This window comes from Lissotriton vulgaris, chromosome 10 (genome assembly GCF_964263255.1).
Source record: "Lissotriton vulgaris chromosome 10, aLisVul1.2, whole genome shotgun sequence".
Lineage (NCBI taxonomy): Eukaryota > Metazoa > Chordata > Amphibia > Caudata > Salamandridae > Lissotriton > Lissotriton vulgaris.
Window position 1 is genome coordinate 546,484,579 of NC_141698.1, and position 26,666 is coordinate 546,511,244.

The following is a 26,666-nucleotide window of genomic DNA, read 5'->3' on the forward strand; positions in this document are numbered from 1 at the left end:
AGAAAATAAGCCTAGTAGTGCTATCCTTACCCTCCAGTGTAGAAAGATACATCGGTATCGCAACCCCATTCGTAATTCGAGAAGTGCCAGCCGGCCCCCACCCCTTTTCTCGGCACCAGTGCCCCCAATGCTCACTCACCTTCCCAGCCAGTATCAACAGGTTAGTGTCCGGGTCGTACAGAGGAATCACAGTCCTGCAATAAGAAATATGGAATTTATCATTAAAAACCCTTGTTGAGAGACTGATCAAAGAATCTGGCTGATCACGCTTAATAAAAATACAGTAATGGAACCCGTAAAACAGAAAGTCACAGTGCAAGTTTCCTCATACACAAGCTACAGATCTAATAGGAGCAGCGCCTCTCACTATATCACATCACAGAAAGAACAAGCCGAACAGGGATATCTGGAGTGCAAGCTTCCCCCACAGACAGAATGATATACAGGTATAACATACGGAAGGGCTCAATTACCTCACACAAGCAGATCTTTATATTCACAGAGCCAGTGCCTAGTCAATGCACAGTTCACTCTCAGTGATGCCTCTACTGGGAACAATACGTTTTGTTCCTGTGCCCATCCTGCCTGTGGCCGCTCTGTGGGAAATGCCACTTCTTAAGGTGCTTGGCTAAACAATATGTACTTTCCACCACAAGGAGCTTCCCTCGGATCAACCATTTAATAAAGAGTTTAACCACAGTCGCTGGGGTCAGGCCGACGCGGGTCTGTGGACTGGATGCTGACAGGAGCCAAGCGGCTGGCATCGCAGCCAGGAGAACCGGAGGCACAGGATCTCCATGCGCCAGGGACGTGTGCCAACAGTGCCAGTGAGCTGGGATCTGAATGGGGTGTCTGTGCTGCTGTGTGCAAACAGCAAGACCTCCCTGCGGAACAAGGAAGACCCACGCACCGGTGAGCTTCCGGCTCACCCGCTTCAACAAGCTTCCTGGTATACGGGATCGTGGTGTCTTCTGCATGCTACCATAGGAAGCCTGCCCCCCTGTGTGGCAACCAGTGACGTGGTCAGCGTGGCATGGGCCTGAATGCAAGGAAAGAAATGGCCACCCTGGTCGAACTGGGAATTACCGCAGTAACCAGGGTTCAGTGGGACCTTGTGCCACTGCACCAGTGGCACCAATAGAAACGCCCCTGGCAATAACAAGAACACCCACAGAATAGAACCTGTCGATCGACAGCAGACTACTGTAGCCGAACACAGGCAAAACCAGGCACATGTGACAACAAACTTCCACACAGAAAAAGCATTTGCAAAGCTAATGCGTCTGGATTTTAATTAGAGTCCTGACTAAAACATTTAAAGAAAAGCTTGTTGCAGTGAAAAAAAACAAAAAAGGACTGTTTTCTATATACAATTAATGTATGTGATAAAGACTTTAATGGGTGATGGTTTAGAGTACATTCGAGGTATGAAATAGTCCCTCAAGCACTTGAATGAAAGCAATCAATAGGAGGTGGATTTATACACCAAATAGTCAACAGAATGAAGTGAGAGAATTATAGTCACCTGGGGACAGCCAAAACCCACTCCAGCTACATTTTATAGCATGGGAAGCAATACGTCAGTGAGACAGTAGCTGCTCTAGCAGCCAGAACTCATAAATGAAGAACAGGCAATCAATGGGGCAAGCCCAGGCCAAGACCTCTGCATGGCAATGGGATGGTGACATGTCAGAAAACCACCAGAAGTGACCCCTCCATCAACCAAGTCAATAGGACCTACAGAGATAAGCCCCACAAACTCAGTGGCAACCATGCACACACTCATGGCAGCCAGCGAAAAGACCCATAACACAAAACCAAGACCACCTTCCTGATCACCGCCATAACAGCTCTGACCTCTGTCCTTTTGCCATTAACTTTGTTATCTCACCTTTTACTATCTGTCTTTGATTTATTAGACTTGAGGTGGCAACAAAAATACTTCTACACTGCAATTAATAAACATGCCCCATAGCTGACGTTCAAGTGGTTCGAATGAGTGGGGAAATGAATGCATAGAGAAGCGACACTCTTTGCCTTAGACTTGAGCTTGACACCACAATCTCTCAGGCCCCTGTGCTGTCGGGTTGCCTACTTCAGATTCCAACATGTTCCCGGTGGGACGCTCCCACCATTACATGAGGGGGGCTGAATCATCTTCCAAAACCCGCTCTCAAGCACATTTGCCCATTCATTCAGATCCCCTTCTTCAAGTAGGTCCTCCCAAATTGCCAATAGTCTTCTAAGAGGACCATTCTAGATCCCCCAGTACACTCCACAGCCAGAATCCATCATCACATTTCACGAAGCCTTCTCTTTCCCTTGTTTCATCTTACATGCAACCAAACCACAAATACTTGCTATTTCAATCTTTCCTTCACAGCCCCAATGCCGCACTCTACCTCCACCACCACAAATTAATCCCTATTTCTTTATATAATCCAACCCATCTACACATACAAGACACGCTCTGCCAATTGTTTTCACAACCTTTAACCGTCTTGCAAGCGTCTCCGTCAGCTTGTCCTAAAAAGTTCCTCAACAAAGAGCACTATCCCATCGCCTCAGTCTTAATGCCCTCTTCGACTCACAAATCACATACTACCGAATCTAGACAACAGCCCCAGTCTAGCCTCAAGCCCCAGAGTCTAGTTGAACAAAGCGTTAGCAAAGTAAGATGGTCTAGCTATCGCAATCTGATGTGACTTTTTTGTATTCGTTTTTTTATTGCAAGCATATAATGCATGCTGCTGCATAAACATCACGGTCAAACACTTACAATACATTTTTCTATTTAAAAAAATATCCATGCCACATTATTTTAAAAAGAGAAGTGTTATTGCCTCATAGGTGGCAGGGGTGCTTAACACAGGCTTAGAAACCCTCTTTAGTTTCAATACATTTCAGAGAAAAATATGATTCTTATAAACGCAAAAAAATGGTACAACTGACCCTGAGTTACTATAACCTGAAGCCTTAGTTTAAATACACAAGGATAAAGAAATAAACATTTAAAGACTCATATAATTCCAATTGGGTTTATATTGTGAATAATTAACCGCATCAGAATTTTAATATCTGCAGATTTATTGCAAATCCATAGTAATTCACCTGTGTACTATGTCTGATCAAAGTATGAATGAGGAATAACCTAGAGAATCTCGTGTGGAATGTACATATTCTCCTAGTTATACTTTACTGCTGTGAGTACCCTCAGGGTGCACTCCCTACTCCTCAGGTATCCAGCCCACCACAGGAGTTCCATATACCCATGGCTACCTATAATCATGTGGCACAGGAGGACCACATTATGCATCTGGGTTGACTAGACTTTGTAACAGGATTGACTAAATTATGTGTCAAGAAAAGGCAAATTATGCAGCGTTATGCAACACATTATGTGTTAGTATTAACTCATTCTTTTTCAATTTTTAAACATATTAATTCTATCTGTGTACATGTTTCTCCTCTTTAGTACCACTTTACCACCCAAATACAGAAATACGCAACAGAAAGGTGACCAGTCAACTCATGTTGCTTCTATTTTAGTCACTTTTGATCCGTTTCAGCTAGGAGTCTTTTTTTTTTTTTTTTTTATCTGCGGATTACGCAGCAGATGGTGGAATGTGAGGCAAATGCATAGTTATGTGGAAAACACTGCGGCCACAAAATTGAATAATTCCAGTGTTCCTACCTGAAACTCCTTACCGCCTTTGTAGCTCTAAGCAGGGAAAATAGTGAAAAATTGGTTCACCAAAGCCATAGATGAGCCAATAAATCTGCAGCTCATTTTGCTGCACAAAATGGTAGTTCACTTTGAGATCAGTAGAATTGAGGCAGGACTCGCAGGAGACGCTCTAGAAAATGCAGCGCGGCCTGCTCTGCCACCTATAGACGGGGCCTAGCTAAGTAAACACGACATGGCCTGCAGGCTGCTCTGCCACTATAGAAGCAGTTCAAAGTGTGACAAATTCGCCTGTCAGCAGCTCAGAGTGATCCATATGCTGGCAGGTGTTGGGTTCTTGCGCAGACTTGTCTACAAGTTGTTGGAGTGACAATAGAGCTCCTTCCCGCCAGCCACTCCCCACATAAAAGCCTTTACCCGGGGTCTGCAGGCGAGGCTCCTCAGAGCACACTTTAAACGACTCCCGGGCTTTGCCCCTCACGCCCCCCGAGTTCAAGAATGGATTCGTCCAAGTACTGTACTTTCAGCCCTGACAGGACACTGAGACCACGAATATTAGGATTGGGACTAATATTGGTAAATGTTCAGTAGTTAATGAGCACGTCCGGTGTTTTAATGTCAAGGCCATGAAAAAAAATGAAATATCAAGCAGCACAAACTGTATTTTTCTACCCCCCAGAAATGTACACTAAACACAACAAAATACAGAATGAAATGCCTTGAAAGGTATTTTACAGCTACCTATAACAAACACCCTGTATGGTTATTAAAGCAAACGGATGCCCAATTGCCAAAAGAAAACAAACCGGTCTTGATCCAGTACCTGCTCCAGGTCGTTTAAAAAAGTCGAAATCTTGAAAAAAAGCTGGTACTTTTCAATGAGGAAGGTGGAAACCAACTGACCCAGGGCATGTGCTGGGGGCGAGGTACTCAGTGCAGTAGGCCCCATCCATGCGGACATTCTCGATGTTAGTAGGAAATGAGGTAGTCGGCTGCCTAAAATTCCTTCTGCTTCAATAGAAGACAATAAGGAAAACACAGTCCCCTGTTTTTTTAGTTTTTTTTTTATAAATTGTCCAGTTTCCAGTTCTAAAGTGTTGGCATATATGCAGACCTGCTCCTCGAAGTCTTTGGACAGATCCAAGAACAGCAACAAACTCCCAGATCCGAACTCCACGCCCTGAATCCCCACAATCTATTGAGATCCAGTGGGTCTAGAAGAGAGGTGGGTGAGCCACTGAAAGCTCGAGCCTGAAGCCTGGCTCTAGCTCAGCTCGAGGTCTGTTGGAATGTCGACCCCATAAAGATGCGATCTAAGTTCATGTTTAAAAAACATCACTTTTAATAAATACATATCAATGCAGTGCTATAATGTATTATTTTAATGCAAAATCTTTCACGTTAAATAAATAATTTTTAAAATTTTGTAGAGATCTTTGTGCGTGATGTTGGTTGTATGTTTTATATGGCTCGGCTCGTGCACCGACTCTTAAGTATCCAACAAAACCCTTGGCTTAGCTGGCCTTTGTAAATTCGTTGGCTCGCCCACCTATAGTCTAGAACAGCTCTATGCGAAGCTAAACCCCAAGGCGCTACACAAACCTATATTGCTCCCTTACTGTAGGAACAGACCCAGTGGCTTTGGATAAGGGTTGGCCACGCTCCCCCAGATACCCGCTGGCTTCCAGTCCTCAATTATAGGATTCAAAACAAGCATTAACAAAGTCAATGGGCCTGCAATTAGCTATCAGCTTTTTGGCGTTGTCAAAGCTCGTTTCATTTTGTCATGGTTTTCCTAAAACTGGATTTTTCCGGAAGCAGACGGGCTCTTCTTAATATAAAAAATATTGTCTAACAGCAAAAATATATTTTGGTATCAGAATGCACACGTTGCCAAAGTAGTCCCTGGCACTGAAGGGAACTACTTTGTGTGAAGATGCGCTCTTTTTTACGCATGCCAATACAACGCAAGTCGGAACAACAAAGTGCTTGAAAGGGGGGGGGGGCGCTGGGTGTTGGAATAGTATAATTTACTATTCCAACTCCAGTCTGTGCAACAATAGGGAAGGTGTTGGATTTTAAATTCAGCACCTTCTGACCCCTGGAGCAAGTTGTTGTTCCGACTTGAGTTGTAATGGCATGCATGGTTACAACTAGGTCGTTGTAATGATGGTCGGTGTAAAGGATGTTACCGAAGTAGCCTGTGCTGAAGTGGAGGGCTAGCTGAAAGTCCCTATAACTATTTTAATTATAATCATTTTCATAAATTTAAAAAGGTTTAAACTTAGAGCAGACCTGAAAAGGGCACCAAAGACTCTTGGCCCTCGAGTAGGCGCTCCAGAATTCGACATTACATCACCACTGGGCACATATGAAAGATGGAAAGCCCAGATGGGCACGCAGCAGCAAAGAACTCGCATTATTTAGAGGAAGAACTTGCTCAGCTGAGACCCCACAGAAACTCAATGGACAGCTCGGATTAACTAAGGCTCACAACACTGTACAGGAGCTCGTCTGGGTTTATGCGGACGCACACTGTGGTAAAATGACTCACCTGAGGGCGAACGGATTAGCGCGAGACGAGTTATACCAAAAGACACGTGGTCACAAAGACGTGAGCCCCCACGGACTCTGGCAAGTTTACTGTTCAATGCGCTTTACCTGGCAGCCCCTGCCGCCGGTCTCCAAGCAACACCGGTAACATCATAAAGCAAGACTCCGCATTCTATGACGCAGCACCAACAACAAGCATTGAAAAAGCAATAGGTCTCGCCCTTGTTTAAGTTGAAGCAATTCTGTTTTTAATTAGGTGGCTTTTTAGCTTTGCTTTTATTAGTGTATTTCAAACTTTCATGTACATAACACGCATATGTATGCATATATGTATAAATATATGTATGCATGCATTTAAATTTGTACTTATATAGATATGTAGATGTAGATGTATATATATATATATATATATATATATATATATACATATATACATACATATATGCTCATGTATATATATATATATATATATATATATATATATATATATATATATATATATATATATATAAATGTGCATATGTGTGCGCGTAGAGAGAGGTAGATAGAGGTAAAAGGTAGAGAGGTAGAGGTAGAGGAGAGTGTATTAACGTTAACTTTAGAGGTACAATTTATATCCGTCTGGCTGAAGCTAAAATTAAGTCATTATATTTCAGTTACACATCATTGTTTGCTGTTACCACATATATACTATACACACACGCACACACGTTACAAAGCAAAAACTTGTAAAACATTACAGACACACACACATATATATATATATATATATATATATACACACACACAAAAAACATTGAGTCTTAATGTTTGGCAACTTCTTGTTTAACATGTGCCCACAATTCAACAATGTCACTTGATGTTTTCACTCATATTCTTTATACACACTCATTCCAAAGCCCAATCGTGAGCAAGGTATTTGGAATACCGAAACGCGTAGATCGTAACAACTGCCCTTGTTTTTGGAATGTAAAGAAACATTTAAAAAAAATCGCAAAATCGACCTGTGGAGTGCGACCCGATTTGTTCTTCCTTGGAGGAATAGTGATTGATGTGTTAGCAGCGTGGTTCAGCTGCAGGGCGCCGCACCCGTTCTGAGCGCTGCATAAATCGGCAAATGGAACCAACAATGGAAAACATATATATATATATATATATATATATATACACACCCTGCGTAGTTATAATTAGGATCTTCCTACTATTAGTCGTGTGAATAACTTTGGCGCAGTTTGAACAATATTCACCAAACTTTCGAAAATAAATGTTCACGCAACGCAGCTCCTTCTTTGAAAGTTTTTTGAGTCGTATAAAAAGGGAGACCTAAAATATACTTCATTTTCCCATATATGTATGTTATATACAACAAGAACATATTTGGCATTCACGCTTTGCAACTTTTTGTTTAACATGTAGCCATCACTCCACAATACCGTTTTGCTTCATCTATACACTTAATTTACACACGTACATATAAATAGTTATGCGTGTTTTATTGACGTTTTTAAACTCGATACCGTTCGTAAATCCCGATACGTGCCTATAGATACTAATATAGATTTTAAACAGGGGCACACGGTGCGCTCGCAGACACCTCCCATTCTCTGCATTTGTGGGGTAGCTGGGCGGAAGAGGGTGGTATGCAGAGGCCCAGCCTTCAGGTGATGTCAGCCACATAAAGCGCTCCGAGGGGCCAAACAAAGGGACCACTGGCAGAAGCGAGGCGCACTCGTGACCTTGTGCCTTTGTTTTTGGCAACGTGCGAAAGGAATGTTGAAAATGGCACTGTGTCCACCCGGCGACCCCCCTTGGAAGGCTGGTGAAGAGCAAAGTAGCTAAACGCTCTTGGAAGCATACAGGAGGGGGGCAGTGTGTGTTTGCAGAGCGCCCCAGTGCTTTCACCTGTCTGTCACCCCCCATTGTGCAGGTGACAGCCGGGCAGCCCTGAGGGCCGGGGTAGGGCGGCCTGACACCCCCTGGTCACGGGGGAGGCCCGGGCGACGTGCACGGGGAGAGTGCTGGAGAGCCAGCAAGGGCAGCCCAGGCTGGGGGCTTTGTCACGGGGGGCAGGCGGAGTTTATGGAGGGAGCGCTGGAGAGCCAGCAAGTGCAGCCCAGGTTGGGGGCGCTTGTGCGGGGTGCCCCCACGGAGGTGGAGGAGTTGAAGAACCAGAACTGAGGGGAGAGGGTGAGAAATGGCAGGATGTGGAGAAGCGGCGCAGGGGGGAGAAGTGAAGGGATGTGTGTAAAATGGAGGGGGAGCCGTGCGTGGGAAGGGGTTTTGCGGCATGGAGGGCTGAGGGGGTTAGGGCACAAGAGCCTACTTGGAGCATAGGAAAGGGCGATGGGTGGAGGGGTGGAAGAGAGGAAAGTGCCAGCGAAGGGAAATGAAGGGACACAGGAGGAAGTATACTGGGATGTGTATTCATGCACTTGTTATAACGCTAATCTAAAGAGCTTCAGGGCGCTATCCAGAGGACACGATATTGCAGCATCATCCGCTGAGTCAGGGGGACTAAGCCCAGACTGTAATGGGGAGGGGCTGAGGGGGTATGAAACAGGACAGTGCACTGGGAGCAGGGCCATTAGAATCCAAGATGAAACAAGCGCTCGCCATGATGCCGAGTTTTCTCTTTGCCTGCCGTCCCACTTGGACGGCCTGCTTTCCTTCTGGTGTAAAAGGTTTTTATTATCTTTATGGGGCCATGTGTTTAGCCCCATAAAGATAACAAACCTTTTACGCCAGGAGGAAGTCAGGTCAGTCCGTCCAAGTGGGACGGCAGAAATAGAGAAAACTGTACGTCACCAAGTGCTCTTTCCCAATGGCTGGACACCGTTTAGCATAAACGGTGACGCCAGCCAATGGGAAAGAGGGGCAGGGCTTAAAGCCCGTAACTAAAAGCTCATTAGATCTCGCCAGCGAGACTGCGCATGTGCGCAGATCACGCTAAGCTTTGACCTAAAAACTGAAAGCAACTTCTCTAGGGCCCTCTTCGGTATGAGAAATGTGCATGGGGAGTAAGACAGATCTCAAGTTTGCTTTTGCGCCTTCCTCCTGCAGGCCCTTCAGAGCTACCATTATAGGGTCCTACGGAATTTGCAAGAAGCACTGTATCCAGAGAGGAAGAGTCCGTGTGCTCGGGTGCACAAGAGTAAGAGGCAGACGTCTTCTCCCGGTTCAAAGTTAAATTTAGCAGTGGCGAAGCCAGTGTGTCTTATGCCATAGTGAAAGGAAGGAAACCGGCCCCAACATTCTTAATTTAATAGAATACGTTTCCCTACTTTTCATTTTAAAAATGCGTCCCAGGACGGCAGAACTAGCCAAGGCCTATACGGAAGTCTCGGCCTTTTCGTGGACGGGCGGGGTGGGGTGAGAAGGACAAGCATTAGCATAGCCAATAGTTCTCGCCTTTGTGGCCTTATAAGTGTTTAGGCAGAGCTATTGACTTTGCCAATGTGTTTAAGCTGGGCTGTAGAGAAGTGTGGCTGCTGTGCAGCATGCTGAAAAGTTGTAATAAAAAAGTGCCAGAAGCATTTTTGTTACCTTATATATGACCAAGAAGGCATTATGTCCAACAGAACGACCATATTAAAAAATGTATGTACAATAAAAAAATCGTAATTTTTCCTTTGTTTTTGCAATGCTGGCAACTTGTTTTTGCCTATTCTAATGGTTGTTTGTGAAATTTTTTTTTAGGGGCATAAACGATTGGAGATTGAAGGTTGTGAACTATTACCTGTATTATAACACTAGCAGCGGCCAGACACTAGGGGTGCATCAACAGATGGCAGATTCCGAGAGCAGGCTGAGGTGGTGTTGAGTGATGTTGAGGTGGGGGTGGTGGTGACTGGTGCTGAGACGATGCTTAGGTGATGCTCAATGATACTTAGGTCTTGCCGAGTGATGATGATGTGGTGGTGTACTATTGCAAATGCGATGCTGAGTGATACTGATGTCGTGATGAGTGATGTTGTGGTGGTGCTGAGTGATGTTGTGGTGGTGCTGAGTGATGCTGTGGTGGCGCTAAGTGATATTGTTGTGGCCCTGAGTGATATTGTTGTGGCCCTGAAGGATGCTGTGGTGGTGCTGAGTGATGCTGTGGTGGTGCTGAGTGATGCTGGGGTGGTGTTGAGTGATGCTGTGTTGGCCGTGAGTGATGCTTTGGTGGTGCTGAGTGATGCTGTGGTGTTGCTGAGTGATGCTGTGGTGGAGCTGAGTGTTGCTGTGGTGGCCCTGAGTGATGCTTTGGTGGCATTGAGTGATACTGTGGTGTTGCTAAGTGATGCTGTGGTGGTGCTGAGTGATGCTGTTGTGGTGTTGAGTGATGCTGTTGTGGTGTTGAGTGATGCTGTGTTGGCCCTGAGGGATGCTGTGGTGTTGCTGAGTGATGCTGTGGTGGTGCTCGGTGATGCAGTGGTGGCGCTGAGTGTTGCTGTGGTGATGCTGAGTGATGCTGTGGTGATGCTGTGGTGATGCTGAGGTGACGCTGAGTGATGCTGAGGTGACGCTGAGTGATGCTGTGGTGACGCTGAGTGATGCTGTGGTGACGCTGAGTGATGCTGTGGTGGCGCTGAGTGATGCTGTGGTGGCGCTGAGTGATGATGTGGTGGCACTGAGTGATGCTGTGGTGGCGCTGAGTGATGCTGTGTTGGCCCTGAGTGATGCTGTGGTGTTGCTGAGTGATGGTGTGGTGTTGCTGAGTGATGCTGTGGTGGTGCTGAGTGATGCTGTGGTGGCGCTGAGTGTTGCTGTGGTGGCGCTGAGTGTTGCTGTGGTGATGCTGAGTGATGCTGTGGTGGCACTGAGTGATGCTGTGGTGGTGCTGAGTGATGCTGTGGTGGCGCTGAGGGATGCTGTGGTGGTGCTGAGGGATGCTGTGGTGGTGCTGAGTGATGCTGTGGTGGTGCTGAGTGATGCTGTGGTGGTGCTGAGTGATGATGTGGTAGTGCAGAGTGATGCTGCCGTGACACAGTGTCTTTGCTAGTTACAGTGGGTAGAAGAGGGGTAGAGGGGTAGAAGAGGGCTAGAAGAGTGGTAGAGGGGTAGAAGGGTAGAAGAGGGGTAGAAGAGGGATAGAAGAGGGGTAGAAGAGTAGAGGGGTAGAAGAGGGTTAGAGGGGTAGAAGGTTAGAAGAGGGATAGTAGAGTGGTAGAAGGGTAGAAGAGGGGTAGAGGGGTAGAAAAGGGGTAGAGGGGTAGTAGAAGGGTAGAGGGGTAGTATATGGGTAGAGGGGTAGTAGAGGGGTAGAGGGGTAGTAGAGGGGTAGAAGACCCCCATTTCTAATAATCAAGCTGTGGATACTTTTACACATTAGTAAGGCCTGCCTGACCAGATTAATATGTTTTGCAATCATGTTAATTGCATTTTTAAAAAGGTAGCAGAACTTAACTGCAATACTTAAATAAGTCTAGACATATTTAAACATTGCCAGTTTAATAGAATAATTGTGAAACATTTTGAGGGGAGGGTCAGTGCTTTTTTTTTCCCACTGGGGGCTGGGCTCAGCATTAAAATGTTTGAGGACCACTGCCCTAGAGCAACAATGACTCTGTCCCTGAGGTCACAGGACTCTTGAGGCCAGTCCGCCTCACCCATTGGTACCTTCATTGGCCTTGTTTCAGCAGTAGTAGTGCAACTCACAAGGGATCGGCAATGCTGGATTTACACGCACACCAAACTAAGATCACAAACTTCACGGTCTCTCTGCATCATGCACAAGCACTTTTAACATGTGCTGCCTGCTCTGGGGGCACTGAAACTATGCAGCAATAGAAGACGAAACTGTGCCGCAGTGTTGACTAAATTCTGCAGCAAAAAAGAGGCTGGAGCGTAATGCAGTACATTTTCTGATACTTTATTATTTTGACATTTTTAAACATACTAGGTCTCTGCAAAAAAAATTTCTCATTAGTACCAGTGTAACATACAAATGCAGCAGTGAGAAAGGTACCTACTCAACCTTTACAAAGGGCTCTCCACTTTGCAGCAACACAAGTCACAAATTATTTTAACTTTTGATTCGTTTGAGCTCCAAACAATTTTTCTAGTTTAAATGATCAGATTATGCAACAGATGGTGTATTAAGTGGCAAACATGGAAGAGCCATAATTCTATGCAAAACATTTGCAAACTAGGATATTTTGTCATTCATGTTAGAACTGTTCTTGTGGAAAAAGGGAGAATTGCTGATGAGAGAAACTGCATGGCTCGGAGGCAAATGGTTTGCCATTCCACTTTTACGTGTATTTTGGACATTCTGTGATTGGAGACGTATCCCACTTTGTGAATGTATTTTGATATCAATAACGCATATTAAACCTTAAATAAACAGTCTATCCATTGGTTGAATAAAAAATTGATACTCTGAAACTGGTGAGTGAAAAGCCAAAAAAAGAAAACAAATTGGGATGTTTTGCTCTCTTGGGCCACACCTCTGACTCCACCCACTGACTCAATCCTCCGGTTATTCCCACCCTCTGATTCTCCATCCACAGTTCCCCTACTTTCTTTCCCCACGTCGACCTCTACATCTACACAATTGGATAAACTTGTTCTGCAGTTAGTCAGCTGCTTAGGAGTCCCCATATTTAAAAGTGACTCCACTGCCTAGTGTGAGTAAAGACCAAGTATAGCACTCAGCGAGCCACATTTCATTGTTTTTTACTGTACATTGTACAGGGTCCCCGGCAGACCCTGATGCAGAGGTCTAGCCCGGGACTAGGGTTCAATTCCCCGCCTCGGCGGGTCTTGGGCTCAAAATTCCACGGACCTGATAATTCTCGCCTCGGTGCCTATTCCAATCATGGAGTCCCACTCTGCAACTCTGGGCAATAGCTTGCTTAATCTCCACAACGGCCCCCACAACGCTAAGGATGCCTGGCCTCCACCTTGGGGGTGCCCAGGAGTGGACGCCTCACAGGGAAAGCCAGGATGGGTTCCACAGCGGTATTCGTACAAGCGCCTTGAGACCCTTGCGGGTGAGTAGTGCGCTATACAAGTATCAATTTACATTTTTTATCAATTTATAAGGATCTGTAAGGTGTGATAATCACCTGGGATGGTATCCAGGAGCTATAGAAGGTGGGACCTTAGTTGTCTGAGTGGAGCATAGGTAAACCGCTGGTTTTTCAGTTTTTGCCTACATTCTGGAAGGGCGCTGGAAACTCTGATGGGGAGGGAAGGCTTGTTCCAGGTCTTGGTGGTGATGTTAGAAGATGAGCATCCTCTCATTTCCAAGCACCAGATGTGGAGGATGTGGGCGAATGGTAGACCAGCTGATCGGAGGTGTCCAGACGGGATGTGGAAATGTATGCGGTCTCTGAGGTAGGCTGGCCTAGATTGTGCAGTGGATTGAAGGTGAGAGTGGGGAGTTTGAGGGTACTGCCCTTCTACATGGGGAGCCAGTGGATGTGTCTTAGGTGTTTGAAGATATGAGCTCCTGCAGAAATGTTGTGCTCCTGCACTAGAAGAGTTAGGCGGAAGAGCAAGTGATAAGGAATCAAGGTAGAAGTAGGCCATCTATGCCACCCTGCAGGTACCTATAAATTACCCGTGAATGCATATTTACATCTAGATGAAGAACAGTGATGAGTGGCTGCACTTTACTAGGCCTGTATCAACCTAACAACCGTGGAAAGGGTACTATCCAGTAAGACTATCAGTGCACTTATAAATTTCGAGCAGAGAACATGTAATATCAGTTGAAAAGGAAGTTTGTGGACCTCCTCCTGTACATTTGGTCAATCATGGTGACTGTTGCTTAGGTGATTGATACCCACTGATATCAAACTCAAGGCCAGGAACTCGCCATTGGTGCAGCCATTAACATACTACTCCAGCAACGTGTCAAACAAGTAGCCTCACCAACAACAAGGAGAACAAACAAGTAACCTAACCAACAGGAAGCTGACAAATTGGAAAGCTCAATGTGTCAAGCTCTTGGTTGTGGCCTACAGTAACAAGCAATACTCACAGACTTGAGCCCGTGTCACCACATGAAGCAGGCACTGGCACGATAACAGCGCATGTATGTCAGTGTATAAACACATTCATTCTTGATCTCAACACCAATGTCAGGGTAACAGTTTCCGCAAACAACAAAGATTCACCTCTTCAATCAGAATACCAGGCATAACGTGCCGTTTCTGACTTCTAAGAAATGGAGAATAGCAGCATTTATCATAATTCTTACTTAGAACGCTCCTAGTGGCCCCTATATGACCACAAAATGTGTACCTCTGCAAAAAGAACGGCCAGATGGAAGCATGACTCAAGAACAACTCGGTGTTTGAAATGGACAAACAGAAGGTCTTATCCTCCTTAGAGGTTCAGCAGGTTGGCTACAAAATATCACGCCACTGGAGTTAGTAATACAATATATACATTCCATGGAAAAATATTTTTGTAAACAATATTTAGGACACAGTGTTCATGTCAGACAATATTTTTGTATATGATTTTATGACATTCAGCCAGCCGAAGTGTTTTTGTTATGCTCATGGACTGTAAAAGTTGAGCATTCAAAACAAGGAATGAGCATGCCTTTAAGTGGCTTGACATACTACACATCCTCTTCTGCTTTAGTCTTCCAGAGACCATGTCGATTGAAAGACATCCATGATGTTTGCTTGTACTTGAGAGAATCCATGACATATGAAAAACAAGCATTGACAAAGCCAATAGGTCTCACCTATGCAAGAGATATTGGCTTTGCCAATATGTTTTTGCCATGTTGTACACCAGCGTGGTTACTGTTCAGCATGGCTAAAAGTTAGTGGGGTAGAGGGGAGTGTGTGGAGAGTCGTAAAGTGGAGTTGAGTGGAATGTTGTAGCGTGGTATTAAGTGGAGCGTCACCGAGTAACGTGGAGAGGTGTAGAATGCTGTGGAGTGTTGTGGAGGGAGTAGAGTGTCAGAACGGGTACAGAGTATAGTGCCATTAAGGTCAGTGGCGGAGAGTGCAGTCTTGCAGAGTACAGTGGTGTAGAGTCGAGTGGTACAGATTCAAGTGGGGCAGAGAGTGGCATAGAGTGCAGAGGTATAGAGTGCAGTGGCATAGAGTGAATTGTTACAGAGTAGAGCGAAGTGGCATAGAATAGATTGGTTCAGAGTAGTGTGCAGTGGCATAGAGCACAGTGGCATAGAGCAGAGTGGTGCTGAGTTGAGTACATTGCAAAAAGAACAATTGATGGGCAGAATTCAGAACCATGTCAGAGGTGAGTCCCGTGCTCCGCATGCCACTGTAGTCAAGCTATCCTGGCTGATAAGGGCTGAAAGCCCGAAACCGGTCCTAGGATGCTCGTTTCCAGTCCAGAGAGGACCTGACCTGGCAGTTCGGGCTGGACTGTTCCCATTGGGCGCAGGCTCAAGACTGATTTGCATATGGCTGGGTCCAAACTGGACTGGCATGGTGAGCAAATAAACAATGGATTTAAGCCCAGATCTCTGTACAGGGGTGAATGTATGACATTGTTCTGCATTTTGTCTATCAATTGTTCTTTTTGCATTTGTCACCCTGAGTGGAACGGGTATGCCCAGATGTGGGTCCTGTGCTCTCCATGCCACTGTAGTCAAGCTACCTTGGCTAATGAGGGCTGAAAGCCCGAAACCGGCTCAATGATGCTTGTTTCCAGTCCAGAGAGGACCTGTCCTAGCAGTTCGGGCTGAACTATTCCCATCGGACGCAGGGTCAAGACTGATTTGCATATGGCTGGGTCCAAACAGGAATGGCATGGTGAGCAAAAACACAATGGATTTAGACCCATATCTCTGTATTGGGGTGCATGTATGACATTGTTCTTCATTCTGTCCATCAATTGTTCTTTTTGGAGTTGAGTACATTGGTATAAATTGGAGTGGCACAGAGTAGAGTGATGCAGAGTAGAGTGGCGTAGATTGCAGTGGAGTAGAGTAAATTGTTTCAGAGTAGAGTGTAGTGGTGAAGAATGGATTGCTTCAGGGTCGCGTGGAATGTTGCATGGTACAGTGCAGTGGCATAAAGTAGTGGCGAAAAGTGGTGTGTCGTAGAGTAGATTGTTTCAGAGTTGAATAGAGGGCTGTAGGTGGCGTAGAGTGCAGTGTTGCAGAGTAGACTGCTTTAGAGTGCAGTGTTGTAGAGTGGTGTAAACTGCACTGGCATGGAGTGAATTCGCATTGAGTGGTGAAGAGTGGAGTGGCGTAGGGAGGAGTGGCATAGAGAGCAGTTGTGCAGAGTAGAATAACGTGGCATAGAATTCAGTTATGTTAAGTAAAATGGTGTAGAGTGCAGTGGCATATAGTGCAGTGTAGTAAAGTATAGTGGCAGAGTAGAGCTGCCCCTGTACCCCTAAGCACCGTACCCCTGCAATCATGGGGTGTACACACCATACCCCTGCAATCATGGGGTGTACGCACCATACCCCTATGCACCGTACCCCTACGCACTGTACCCCTACGCACCATAGAAGTGCAGAGTAGATTGGTGTAGAGTGCATTGGTTTTGAGTAAAAAGGGTGTAGAGTGCAGTGATGTAGAGTGGAGTGGTGCAGGAAAGTGCAGTGAAGCTGAGTGGAGTGGCGTAGAGTAGATTGTTTCAGAGATGAGTGGAGTTGGGTAGTGAGCATTGTTAGGCTTCAAAGGGCAAGCAAGGACAACGAGTTTTAGCGGTGGCTTGGAAGCGTAATGAATAACTTGTGCACATGAGTCGCCAACTTGCGAATAGCTGTTTTTGCGGAAAGTATCACTATTTGATATAATGTTGTGCTTAAGCAAATGCTTTATTAAATATGCAAATGTATGACATGTTTACAATCCCACATGTATAAAAGAAACGGTCTGCCACATTGTAAGTTGAAGCTCAGATTCCACATCCAAGGAGCTGACTGACATTCTTTTTTTATCCGACAATAGCATAGGGTGCAGTGTTTCAGAGTAGAGTAGCATAAAGTTGAGTGGCGCAGAATGGAGTGGTGTAGAGTGCAGTGGCGAAGAGTGCATTGGTGCATAGTAGAGTAGAGTGGATTGGCACAGAGTAGAAGGTGTAGAGTAGAGAGGCTTAGAGTGCATTGGTGTAGAGTGTAATGGCATAGAGAGCAGTGTTGCAGAGTAGAGTGGCATAAAGTAGAATGGCGCAGAGTCGAGTGGTGTGGTGTAGAGTGCAGTGGCAAAGACTGCAGTGGCAAAGAGTGCATTGGAGCATAGTAGAGCACACTGGCACAGAATAGAAGGTGTACAGTAGAAAGGAGTAGAGTGAAGTGGTGTAGAGTGAAGTGACTTAGAGTGGAGTGCAGTATGGAGTGGCATGGAGTGGCAGAGTGTAGAATAGTGCCGAGTAGACTGCAGTGGTGGGTAGTGATATGGAGTGGGGTACAGTGAAGTATGCATGGTGTGGTAGCATACTGCAGTTACAGACAACACATCTTCAACTGAAATGACCATTTTATTTGCACATATAGTTTTACAGATAAAAGTATACAGCGTGCAAATGATGTGTGGAAATGTCATCACCTGGTGTATAGATTTGTTCTGATTGTATTAAATATTTGTTTCCTCAACACTTCAGAATTACCCAACATTTTTCTTCATTTGTGCTTTTCTAATTCTGATATATTCTGAAATATCCGCCGTTATTTACAGACATTTACATTTTATGTGTAGAAAAAAAAACATTATACAGCTTTCCTTAAGCGTACCCTCCTTGCAAGACAGAGCCTGACATCTGATCGATCTCTTTGAATGCACAGCAAATGTGAAAAAATAAGTACAAGATTTAAAAGCCTGTTTACAGAAATCGATAACCGGTGGAAGAATTCCGTTAACAGGATTTGGAAAACGGAAGTGACAAACTAAAACAAATAGCGCCAGTAAATAGAAAGAAAGCAAATGTGAGTTACAAACCACAAAGTCAATGGTAAGCATTGGGCGGAATGCATTCCCAGGGAAGGTTTCCGAATGTGCCCAATACGTCGTTAGCAAACCAGACAGCACGGCTTCGACCTAACCAGGGAAGGGCAAGCACAAGGCGGTACTGTCTAGACCCGTGGAAATGATGTATATCACAACCTCCATACTGTCCTGGATAAGCATGATTATAGCCTCCACAACCCATTTTCCATAGCATTAGATTTGTAGAATTCAAAAAAGTCCAACAAAAATTAATTAAGAGGTCAGGATATGTAAGGCTTTAGTGTATTTGAGTAATACTGCAATTTGCACTCTGTTGTGTTGCAGCGGCCATGGGCAGCCTGAACCACAAAAATCCCTATGGTCAAGAAGTATTTCAAATGCAAAGAGATCTTTAGGAGCAGATAGATATTTAAATTGTAACTCTGTGGCCTATGGCTGGCAGAAGCTTGATTTCCCCCACATTAGCTACCCTGGGCTGTTCACTAGCCAGTTGGGATCTGGCTGCAATTAAGCTGGTTTCCATATTGTCCATCAGCCAGAAGGAAGTACTCTCAATTACTCCATGGCTTTAGGCATGGATTTAAGAATGGCAAGTGGAATGACAACTTGCCGTCAGAGGTAGAGGTCACTACAATGTGCCTGGAGTTATCCAGGCCACCTAATCTTGCATCTCCTTTACGGCCAAGTGGTCCCATACCATGTGCAGCACCCTTCCGACGATCTTAGCTGTTTACTGGTGGGCTTGAAGTGTCACTTGAAACATTGCAAATATGGGCTCAAATAGCCCAACATGGAAAGTGCTGGTGAATGAAAAGCCAAGACTGGGGGGAGGCATTATAAATTGCATGGCGCCACTTGGTAGCTAGGTTCACCACACTGCTCTTTTTCATTCTTTTTTCTGCAAATGAGCATATTATTCCATTCCTCCCAGTCAGGAGAACATTTTGAAGGCTGGCAGACCGACTCCAGTGAGTAGGCAGTGGTAGCTGTGGATGAAGAGTTCTGACGCGCTCCACAGAAATGAGGGTGGCAGGGCAGTTTAGCAGAAACTAAAATAAAAATTAAAATTCACATTCTGCAATGCCAGGTGGTGGTTCAACCCCTGCCAGGATAGAATGTTAGGACGGTGGCGGGAGGCAGATAGGAGGATCAAGAGGTGTGCATTTCCAGCTTCCAAGTGCCTGGAACCGTGCCCGCAGTCACCTGAAAAGTGGTCAAGGCGGGTGCTGTCAGAAACATCGCATCACCTACCTCCATTACCTGGGCCTTACAATGCCCAAAGTCAAGGCTAGCGGATATCCTGACGCAGTCTGTGTGTGTGCGAGCGTCCCTACAGAAAACCCCATCAATTTGCAAGGAATTAATTGAATCGTAGCCCTGCTGTGATTGCAGACATGTTCTTTCCCTCATAAACCAGACCCCGCTAACACTGACTACATAGGTGAAATAAGACAGGTCTTTGCATCACGTATCTTGGATTATGGAAAGCAGATACAGTAATAGGTACATAGTGCAAAATTCATGAAAAGAACACTCACAGGTTCAAAGTATAAATAACCTTTATATTTTAACTTCTACTTTTATCTGCATGGCGCAGCAACAGTTAAACGCCTTTTCCATTCATTGTGAGCAAGGATGTGTTTTTCGTGCGCTTTAAGTAACCTCTACTGAGCCACCAAGCCTCTGTGTGCGGGCCCACGCTCGATTTCCTGTTGGGTTCACTGTGTGTCTTGCATTGTCACAGTCTCCTTTCTATAGCGCCAAGTTTTGACCCAGCTCAGCCGAAGCCTGCCTGTGTGATCCACGGGAGCATCATTCTATGTAGGCCTCAGGCACGGATAAAGTTAGGAAGTCTTAAACGTTTCATTTGAAAGGGGGCACGAGGCACACCTTGGGGCCCCCACTGACTCTGGCAGCAAACTTCAAAAGATGTTCTTAAGTGCTCCCAACTCTCCCCCTCCTCCAAACCCAGCTGCGTGCCTTTCTTTCTTTGTTCTGCAGCGCAGTCAAAAGAAAAAAATCCACATAATAATCTCCACACCACAAAGCCCCAGCAAGTCTTTCATAAAAAAAGATTTCACTCCAGTACAAGCAGAACCCCTTGACATTTTCATGGGGTAATGAGCAATCTTTTGCTTCATGGGACCGAGGCAAAAGCTTATAAAAATGCCCTAGGGAAAAAGTGCCACTTTAAAGCAAACATTGGCAAAGCCAACCAGTCTCACTTTGCCAATGCTTTCAGGTCGTCATTGCTATTTTTTAAGATAGCTGCCAAATTGCATGATGCAACGCTGCAACACATGAGATGGTGCCATCCATCTTGTAGAGAAAATAATTTTGTATACTTCCAAGATGGCTGCCATGTGCGTGATGGGACGTAGCATGACGCAATGTTAGAGACATTTAAATGTATAGAAAACAACGTTTTTAATAATTTCAACATGGTCACAACTTTGCCTCATGCCACATGGTGTCATGCAATCTGGCAGCCATCTTCAAAGTAGAAAACAACCTTTTTATTATATTTACAAGTCAGTCGCTGCTATTGGTTTTGACAATGCAGGTGCACTTTTAAAAGCATCCAGCATTGCCAAAGCCAATGTTATCCAAGACTGGAGGCTCCTATTATGCCTTCTAATCTTGCTTTATTATAATGGCAGCAGTCAAGACAAGAGAACAAAAACAAATCCCATAAAGCAAAGTGGTAGATAGCCAATGGGATGGAAAAAAGTAACATATACAATAACCAATGGAATGACAGTTCTATGTATAATACCTAACTTGACTATGAACAGTTCTCTTTTCTTGTTGGCTGTAGTCAAGATAATTATTATACTTTACTGCTTTATTTCCAAGTAACAGTTTTCATTAATATTTATTCATTTAATTGCCTTCGTAGTGTTTATTTTTAAGGGGGCAGCTTATTTCACTTGTGTTTATCCCCATTTTATAGCCCAGTAGGCATGTTGCTGTATTCTCCACGACCGCCGCTTTGATCGCGCTGTGCGACTTGGACCGCGTTCGCCATTTTGGTGACGCAGTAGGAATAGCTTTGAAGGTTTGGTTCCCCTGTCAGCTTTCTTCCACTTCTACAGTGCTGCATTCGCCTGCTATCGTTGCGGTTTGTTCAATACTACTCAGGTGAAGCCCGGTGTTTCCTTTTTTCCGTTTGTCACTTTCTGAGTCAGTCTTCCTCCTGCTGGAGGTGGGGCCTGTCTCTTCACAACACGCCCCTTTTTTCCACATGGATGGGTTTGGCCTTCATTTGGAAATCTCCCTTACTCCTACCATAGACCCTTCTATGATCACCTTTTTCTCAAAATTTGGCAAGGATCCACGCAAAGGTGTTGTAATAAACTGACCTCTCTCTGCCACAACATCCTGCCTCCTCCTTGTGAGTTGTCAAATGTCCATGATCTTACAAATCACTACAGTTGTTCTGGAGACAGTCCTTGACTCCACTGCTCCACTGCAGTTAAAAAGAGTATCCGCAAAAGACTCCAAACCTTGGTATAATGGTACCCTTAATAAAGAAAGGTGCAACTAGAGGCTTGCTGAACATCCGTGGAGATAAGCTCCATCCCTTGAACACCTCAAGCACCTGAGATCATTGAGGAACAGATAACACAAAAGCATCAGAACTTCAAAAGTAAATTTCTTAAGAAACCAGCTGGATCAAGCCAGTAATGTCCCACAAAACGTTTTGCGGCCCGCAATTTGACCAAAGCCGCCCATTTTGAGGAAAGAATAAGAATGGCAGGTAACTCTTCTAGAGAAACATATCAGATCCTTAAAGAGCTTCTCACTGTCCCCACCCCCCGGTAACCCAAGAGGTTAACTCTGACAAATGCAATCTACTGGCTCAGTTTTTTACATCAAAATACAGAACATCTTAGCCAGTCTTCTTCCGAGTACCGGGAGGATTGACAAAGCAGTCCTGGAGGCCGCTTCGGATGAGAAGGTGTTTGACTGCTTTTCCCCCATTTCAAGGGAGGCCTTCTGTGTGGAGCTCTCAGCTCTGAAGAGTGGTTCCCCTTCGGACCCCATGCCCATTCGGATCCTCAAACAATTCACGAATATCATTGCAGGCCCAGCAATCGATCTTTTGAATGCCTCATTCACCTATGGCATAGTACCACCCAGCTGGAAGCAAGCCATTGTCAAGGCCCTTCTGAAAAAGCCAGGCCTTGACCCGGCTGATCTGGCTAACTACCGCCCTATCTCGCTCCTGCCTGGGCTGAATAAGATCGCCGAGAAGTTTGCTAATCGCCAGCTTTCGCACTTCTTGGAATCCAACGATCTACTAGGTCGGACGCAGACGGGCTTTCGTTCTGGCCAGGGAACCGACTCGGCCCTGATCTCGATGGTGGAGGAAGGCAGATGCATCTTGGATTCGGGAGGATCCGCTGCGGTGGTCCTCCTGGATCTAAGCGCTGCATTTGACACGGTGGATCATAATATTCTGATCCACCGTTTGGGGAAGATTGGAGTGAGAGGATCTGCCCTTAAATGGCTCTCGTCGTATTTGAGTGACCGGACATATCAGGTTTGCGAAGGCAATTTCAGATCTTTGCCTACCCCCCTTCAGTGCGGAGTACCGCAGGGCTCTTCATTGAGCCCTACGCTCTTTAACGTCTATATGGCCCCACTGGAGGCGGTGGTTTCACCCTTCGGGGTGAAAATCGCAACCTATGCAGACGACACCCAATTGATCGTCTCGCTGTCCCTTTTGGAAAGCCAGGGGGAAAAGTTCGCATCTTGTTTAATTAACATCATGTCATGGATGTCGGATTCCCGGCTTAAACTAAATGGGACTAAAACGGAGCTGATGCTCCTTGGCAACCTGTGTACGACACTTCCTAAATCCATGTGGCCGGCCAGTCTAGGTTCCCCCCCAGCTCCCAAAGAAGCAATAAAAAGTCTTGGGGTTTGGCTGGAACCTGAGCTGTCAATGAGTACTCAAGCTAAACGAGTGGCAGGGACCTGCTACGGACTGCTCCGGTCGGTGCAAAAGATCCTCCCGCTACTCCCTGAAAATTCCCGGAAACTACTGGTGCAAGGATTAGTTTTATCAAGGCTGGATTATAGCAATGCCCTATTCCTTGCTTCACCAAAATCCACTTTGAATGTGCTCCAAAGAGCTCAGAATGCGGCAGCTTGAATGCTCACTGGTACTGCCAAAAGATCCTCAGCCAAGCCTGCACTTAAGGCCTTGCATTGGCTTCCAATCCGAGCTCGCATAAAATTCAAATCCCTCTGCATTGTGTTTAAAGCTTTGCAAGGATCGGGCCCTCCAATTCTTAGGGACCTGGTTTGCCCTTATAAACCAACGCGAGCCCTTCGCTTAGATGATGGTAACTTTATGGCGATACCCAGAGCAAAAAAGGTGAGGTCCGGCGGCCGCCGGTTCTCCATTAACGCAGGCCAATTATGGAATGCTCTACCGCTGGCCCTGCGGAAAGAACCTAACCTAGCGAGATTCCGCAAAGCATTGAAGACTCACCTTTTCCCCCATTAGGCTTTCTCTTCAGTTACATTTGGTGGTGGTCCTGTGTTTCGTTTTAGCGCTGGGACGCTCGAGGGCAGCCATGCGCTTTACAAATTCCTTTTCATTTCATTTATAAATTCCTTTTCATTTCATTTAATTTAATTTCATTTCACGAGTACAATCGAACTGCGTGCCCAATCTGTCCCCTGCTGGATCTAGTCCGCTACCAAATGGAGAAATGTGCCTCTTTTTAGGTCTTGCGTGGCGTACTGCGCAGTCAAGCTCGCGAGATTTTATGTTTTAGAGTGAACTTCACTAGCGAGGGTTAAGCCCCCCCCTCTTCTCCATTGGCTGGCCTCCTTAACGGTGGCCAGCCATTGGAGAAGAGGTCCTAGTGACGTTCTTTTTTCTCTCTAAGCCCCGTCCTTTTCATACTGGGTTCCTTGCCTTACGTTTGTGGTAAAAGCTTTCTTATCTTCTTTATGGGTCCAGATGGCCCCATAATGAAGATAAGGAACCTTTTATGCCAGCAGAAATTCAGTCTGAAAGGGACGGGGCTGGTGAGCGCTTGCGCTTGACAAGGTATACAAACTTAGAAAGTGCTACATTCCTGTTACCTACTGGATGGGTCACATGCACCGCATCGCTCCGTTGTGGAGGGCAACCCCTACTGCGGAGAGTTCCCTAACATGATTACTGCGCCGACTGCCACTGCCTAAGATTCTCATTTTCAATTATTTGTGTTCATGTGCTCATTTTATTTGGGAAATCGGGACAGTTAATATAATGAACAGCGTTCAAAACCAAGTAGGTAACTGTGACGATAAACATCCAGAGGCCTCCCCTAGGGACAAAGCACGACACTAACCACTTCCGCAACCGTGAAAAAATACACTGCGCAATATCTTGGGAAACAACTGCATATGCTGCAGACTGCAATTACCCACCCATTCTTGGGAGACAAACCCCGAATATGATTTTAAAAACAAAACAATTCGGTTGAGAAAGGAGGAACTACAATCACTGACAACGTGTGACCTACAGGACCCAAGCCCAGGGAAAGGGGTGTTTGAGTCTACAATAACAAACTAGAACCTGGCCCCGGGTCCTAGCATAAGACCACGACTTAGCTTAAATGAACTGCCACTGCTAAACGATTAGCGAGCCGGTGACGGTTCTTGAAACTGGTCCATCATTCAAAATAGTTCAGCCCATCTGTCCGGTCTCCTGCGAGATCTGGAAAATGGCGTGCACTTGTGGCACCTTCCCCTGCGCCTGCCACCCGGTGTCTATCTGTGCTGATTGCTGGGGCGGGGCACCATAGTTCCTGCCGTGACGAGGAGGGCCCATAAGTTCCCGTGGGCAAAGCACCCCTGGGCCACAAGCCCAGACACCTCCAGCGGCCGCAACCCATGGCCTGCAACTTCTACCCCTCAGTCACAACCCGCAACACCCGGTTAGCGGCGTCTTAGCAGCTTGACTTGCAGTTATGCGCTACAGCTCATGCACACCTCCCGGCAGTCTCTGTAATGAAGTAGGAAACTGCACTAGTGATCAAGTCGACGAGTAAATGCATAACTAAAGGTTACCACTGCACGGTGGTCACGGATGAAGAGGGCACCCCGAGGCAACCAGGGGTCGGCGTGGGACAAAATTTATGTTGACCCCGTCGATACCACCCGCACTTCCCGGGGTACTCGACCGGTCCGCCGCCTACAACATTGCCAACCGGACACAAGTCCACCCGGACGTCGCCTGATGCCACTCCGGCTCCGCGACCGCTCCCCCCACGAAACATGCCCAGAAGCCGTGGCCCCATGAGAACACACAGCCCTGGCCATCTGTTCCCCTGCAACACACTACCAGGCCAGGAAAGGGGGGGCTCGTTGATGACCTGGGACCCTGCCTGGCCTCCAGCCCGTTGTTTTCTCTGACACGGATCTCACTTACCCATTTGAGCGTCAACCAAGGGCTACCCTGGAAAAGTGGCAAGGACGGAGCAGTATATTAATAGCTGCAGGCTGTGTTAGAAACATGTTTTCGCGTCTTCCTCTTCAGTTAGGAAACCCGTGCGCAGGGAGCGCTAGCGGGTGGCGTTGCAGAGGAAGAAGAGTCGGTGAGCCCCCAAGCTGACGAGCTTTTGGAGACGCACCTGCGCGCCTGAGAGGCAACGAAGCCTGTGACGGTTGTTTGGCGGCCTTCTCTGCCACCCCAGAACTTTTCTCTACTGATGAGGGATACTATCCCGAAACACGAACCATGTCTCGTGTCTAGAGATACTGGAAATATCAAGTACTTACTTGCACCAACCTTGGTGAAACACTCACAAACTTTTTCCCAACTCTTCAAGTCATACGCACTGCATATACCAGAGTGCAGAGGGGCGATCCGGCGGAGAGGCTAGCAGTGTGCTCCCATTGTTGATTCCGGTTATAGGGCTCCAGTGAGCCCCCAAGCTGATGAGCTTTTGGAGACGCACCTGCGACCCTGAGATGCAACAAAGCCTGTGACGGTTGTTTGGCGGCCTTCTCTACCACCCCAGAACTTTTCTCTACTGATGAGGGATACTATCCCGAAACACGAGCCATGTCTCATGTCTAGAGATACTGGAAATATCAAGTACTTACTTGCACCAACCTTGGTGAAACACTCACAAACTTTTTCCCAACTCTTCAAGTCATACGCACTGCATATACCAGAGTGCAGAGGCGCGATCGGCAGAGAGGCTAGCAGTGTGCTCCCATTGTTGATTCCGGTTATAGGGCTCCCGAGAGCCCCCAAGCTGACGAGCTTTTGGAGACGCACCTGCGCGCCTGAGATGCAACAAAGCCTGTGACGGTTGTTTGGCGGCCTTCTCTGCCACCCCAGAACTTTTCTCTACTGATGAGGGATACTATCCCGAAACACGAGCCATGTCGCGTGTCTAGAGATACTGGAAATATCAAGTACTTACTTGCACCAACCTTGGTGAAACACTCACAAACTTTTTCCCAACTCTTCAAGTCATACGCACTGCATATACCAGAGTGCAGAGGCGTGATCCGGCAGAGAGGCTAGCA

General features: G+C 46.1%; 1 protein-coding gene across 2 annotated transcripts in view; it reads right to left on the reverse strand.

Moving 5' to 3' along the window:
* LOC147688502 (coronin-7-like) overlaps nucleotides 1-26,666 on the reverse strand; it is a 1,252,182-nt gene that overhangs the window by 420,695 nt on the left and 804,821 nt on the right. For both annotated transcript variants that reach the window (XM_086941395.1, XM_086941394.1), the window contains exon 10: nucleotides 140-194. In XM_086941395.1, the coding sequence (XP_086797521.1) occupies nucleotides 140-194 (55 nt within the window). The remainder of the gene's footprint in view (nucleotides 1-139; nucleotides 195-26,666) is intronic.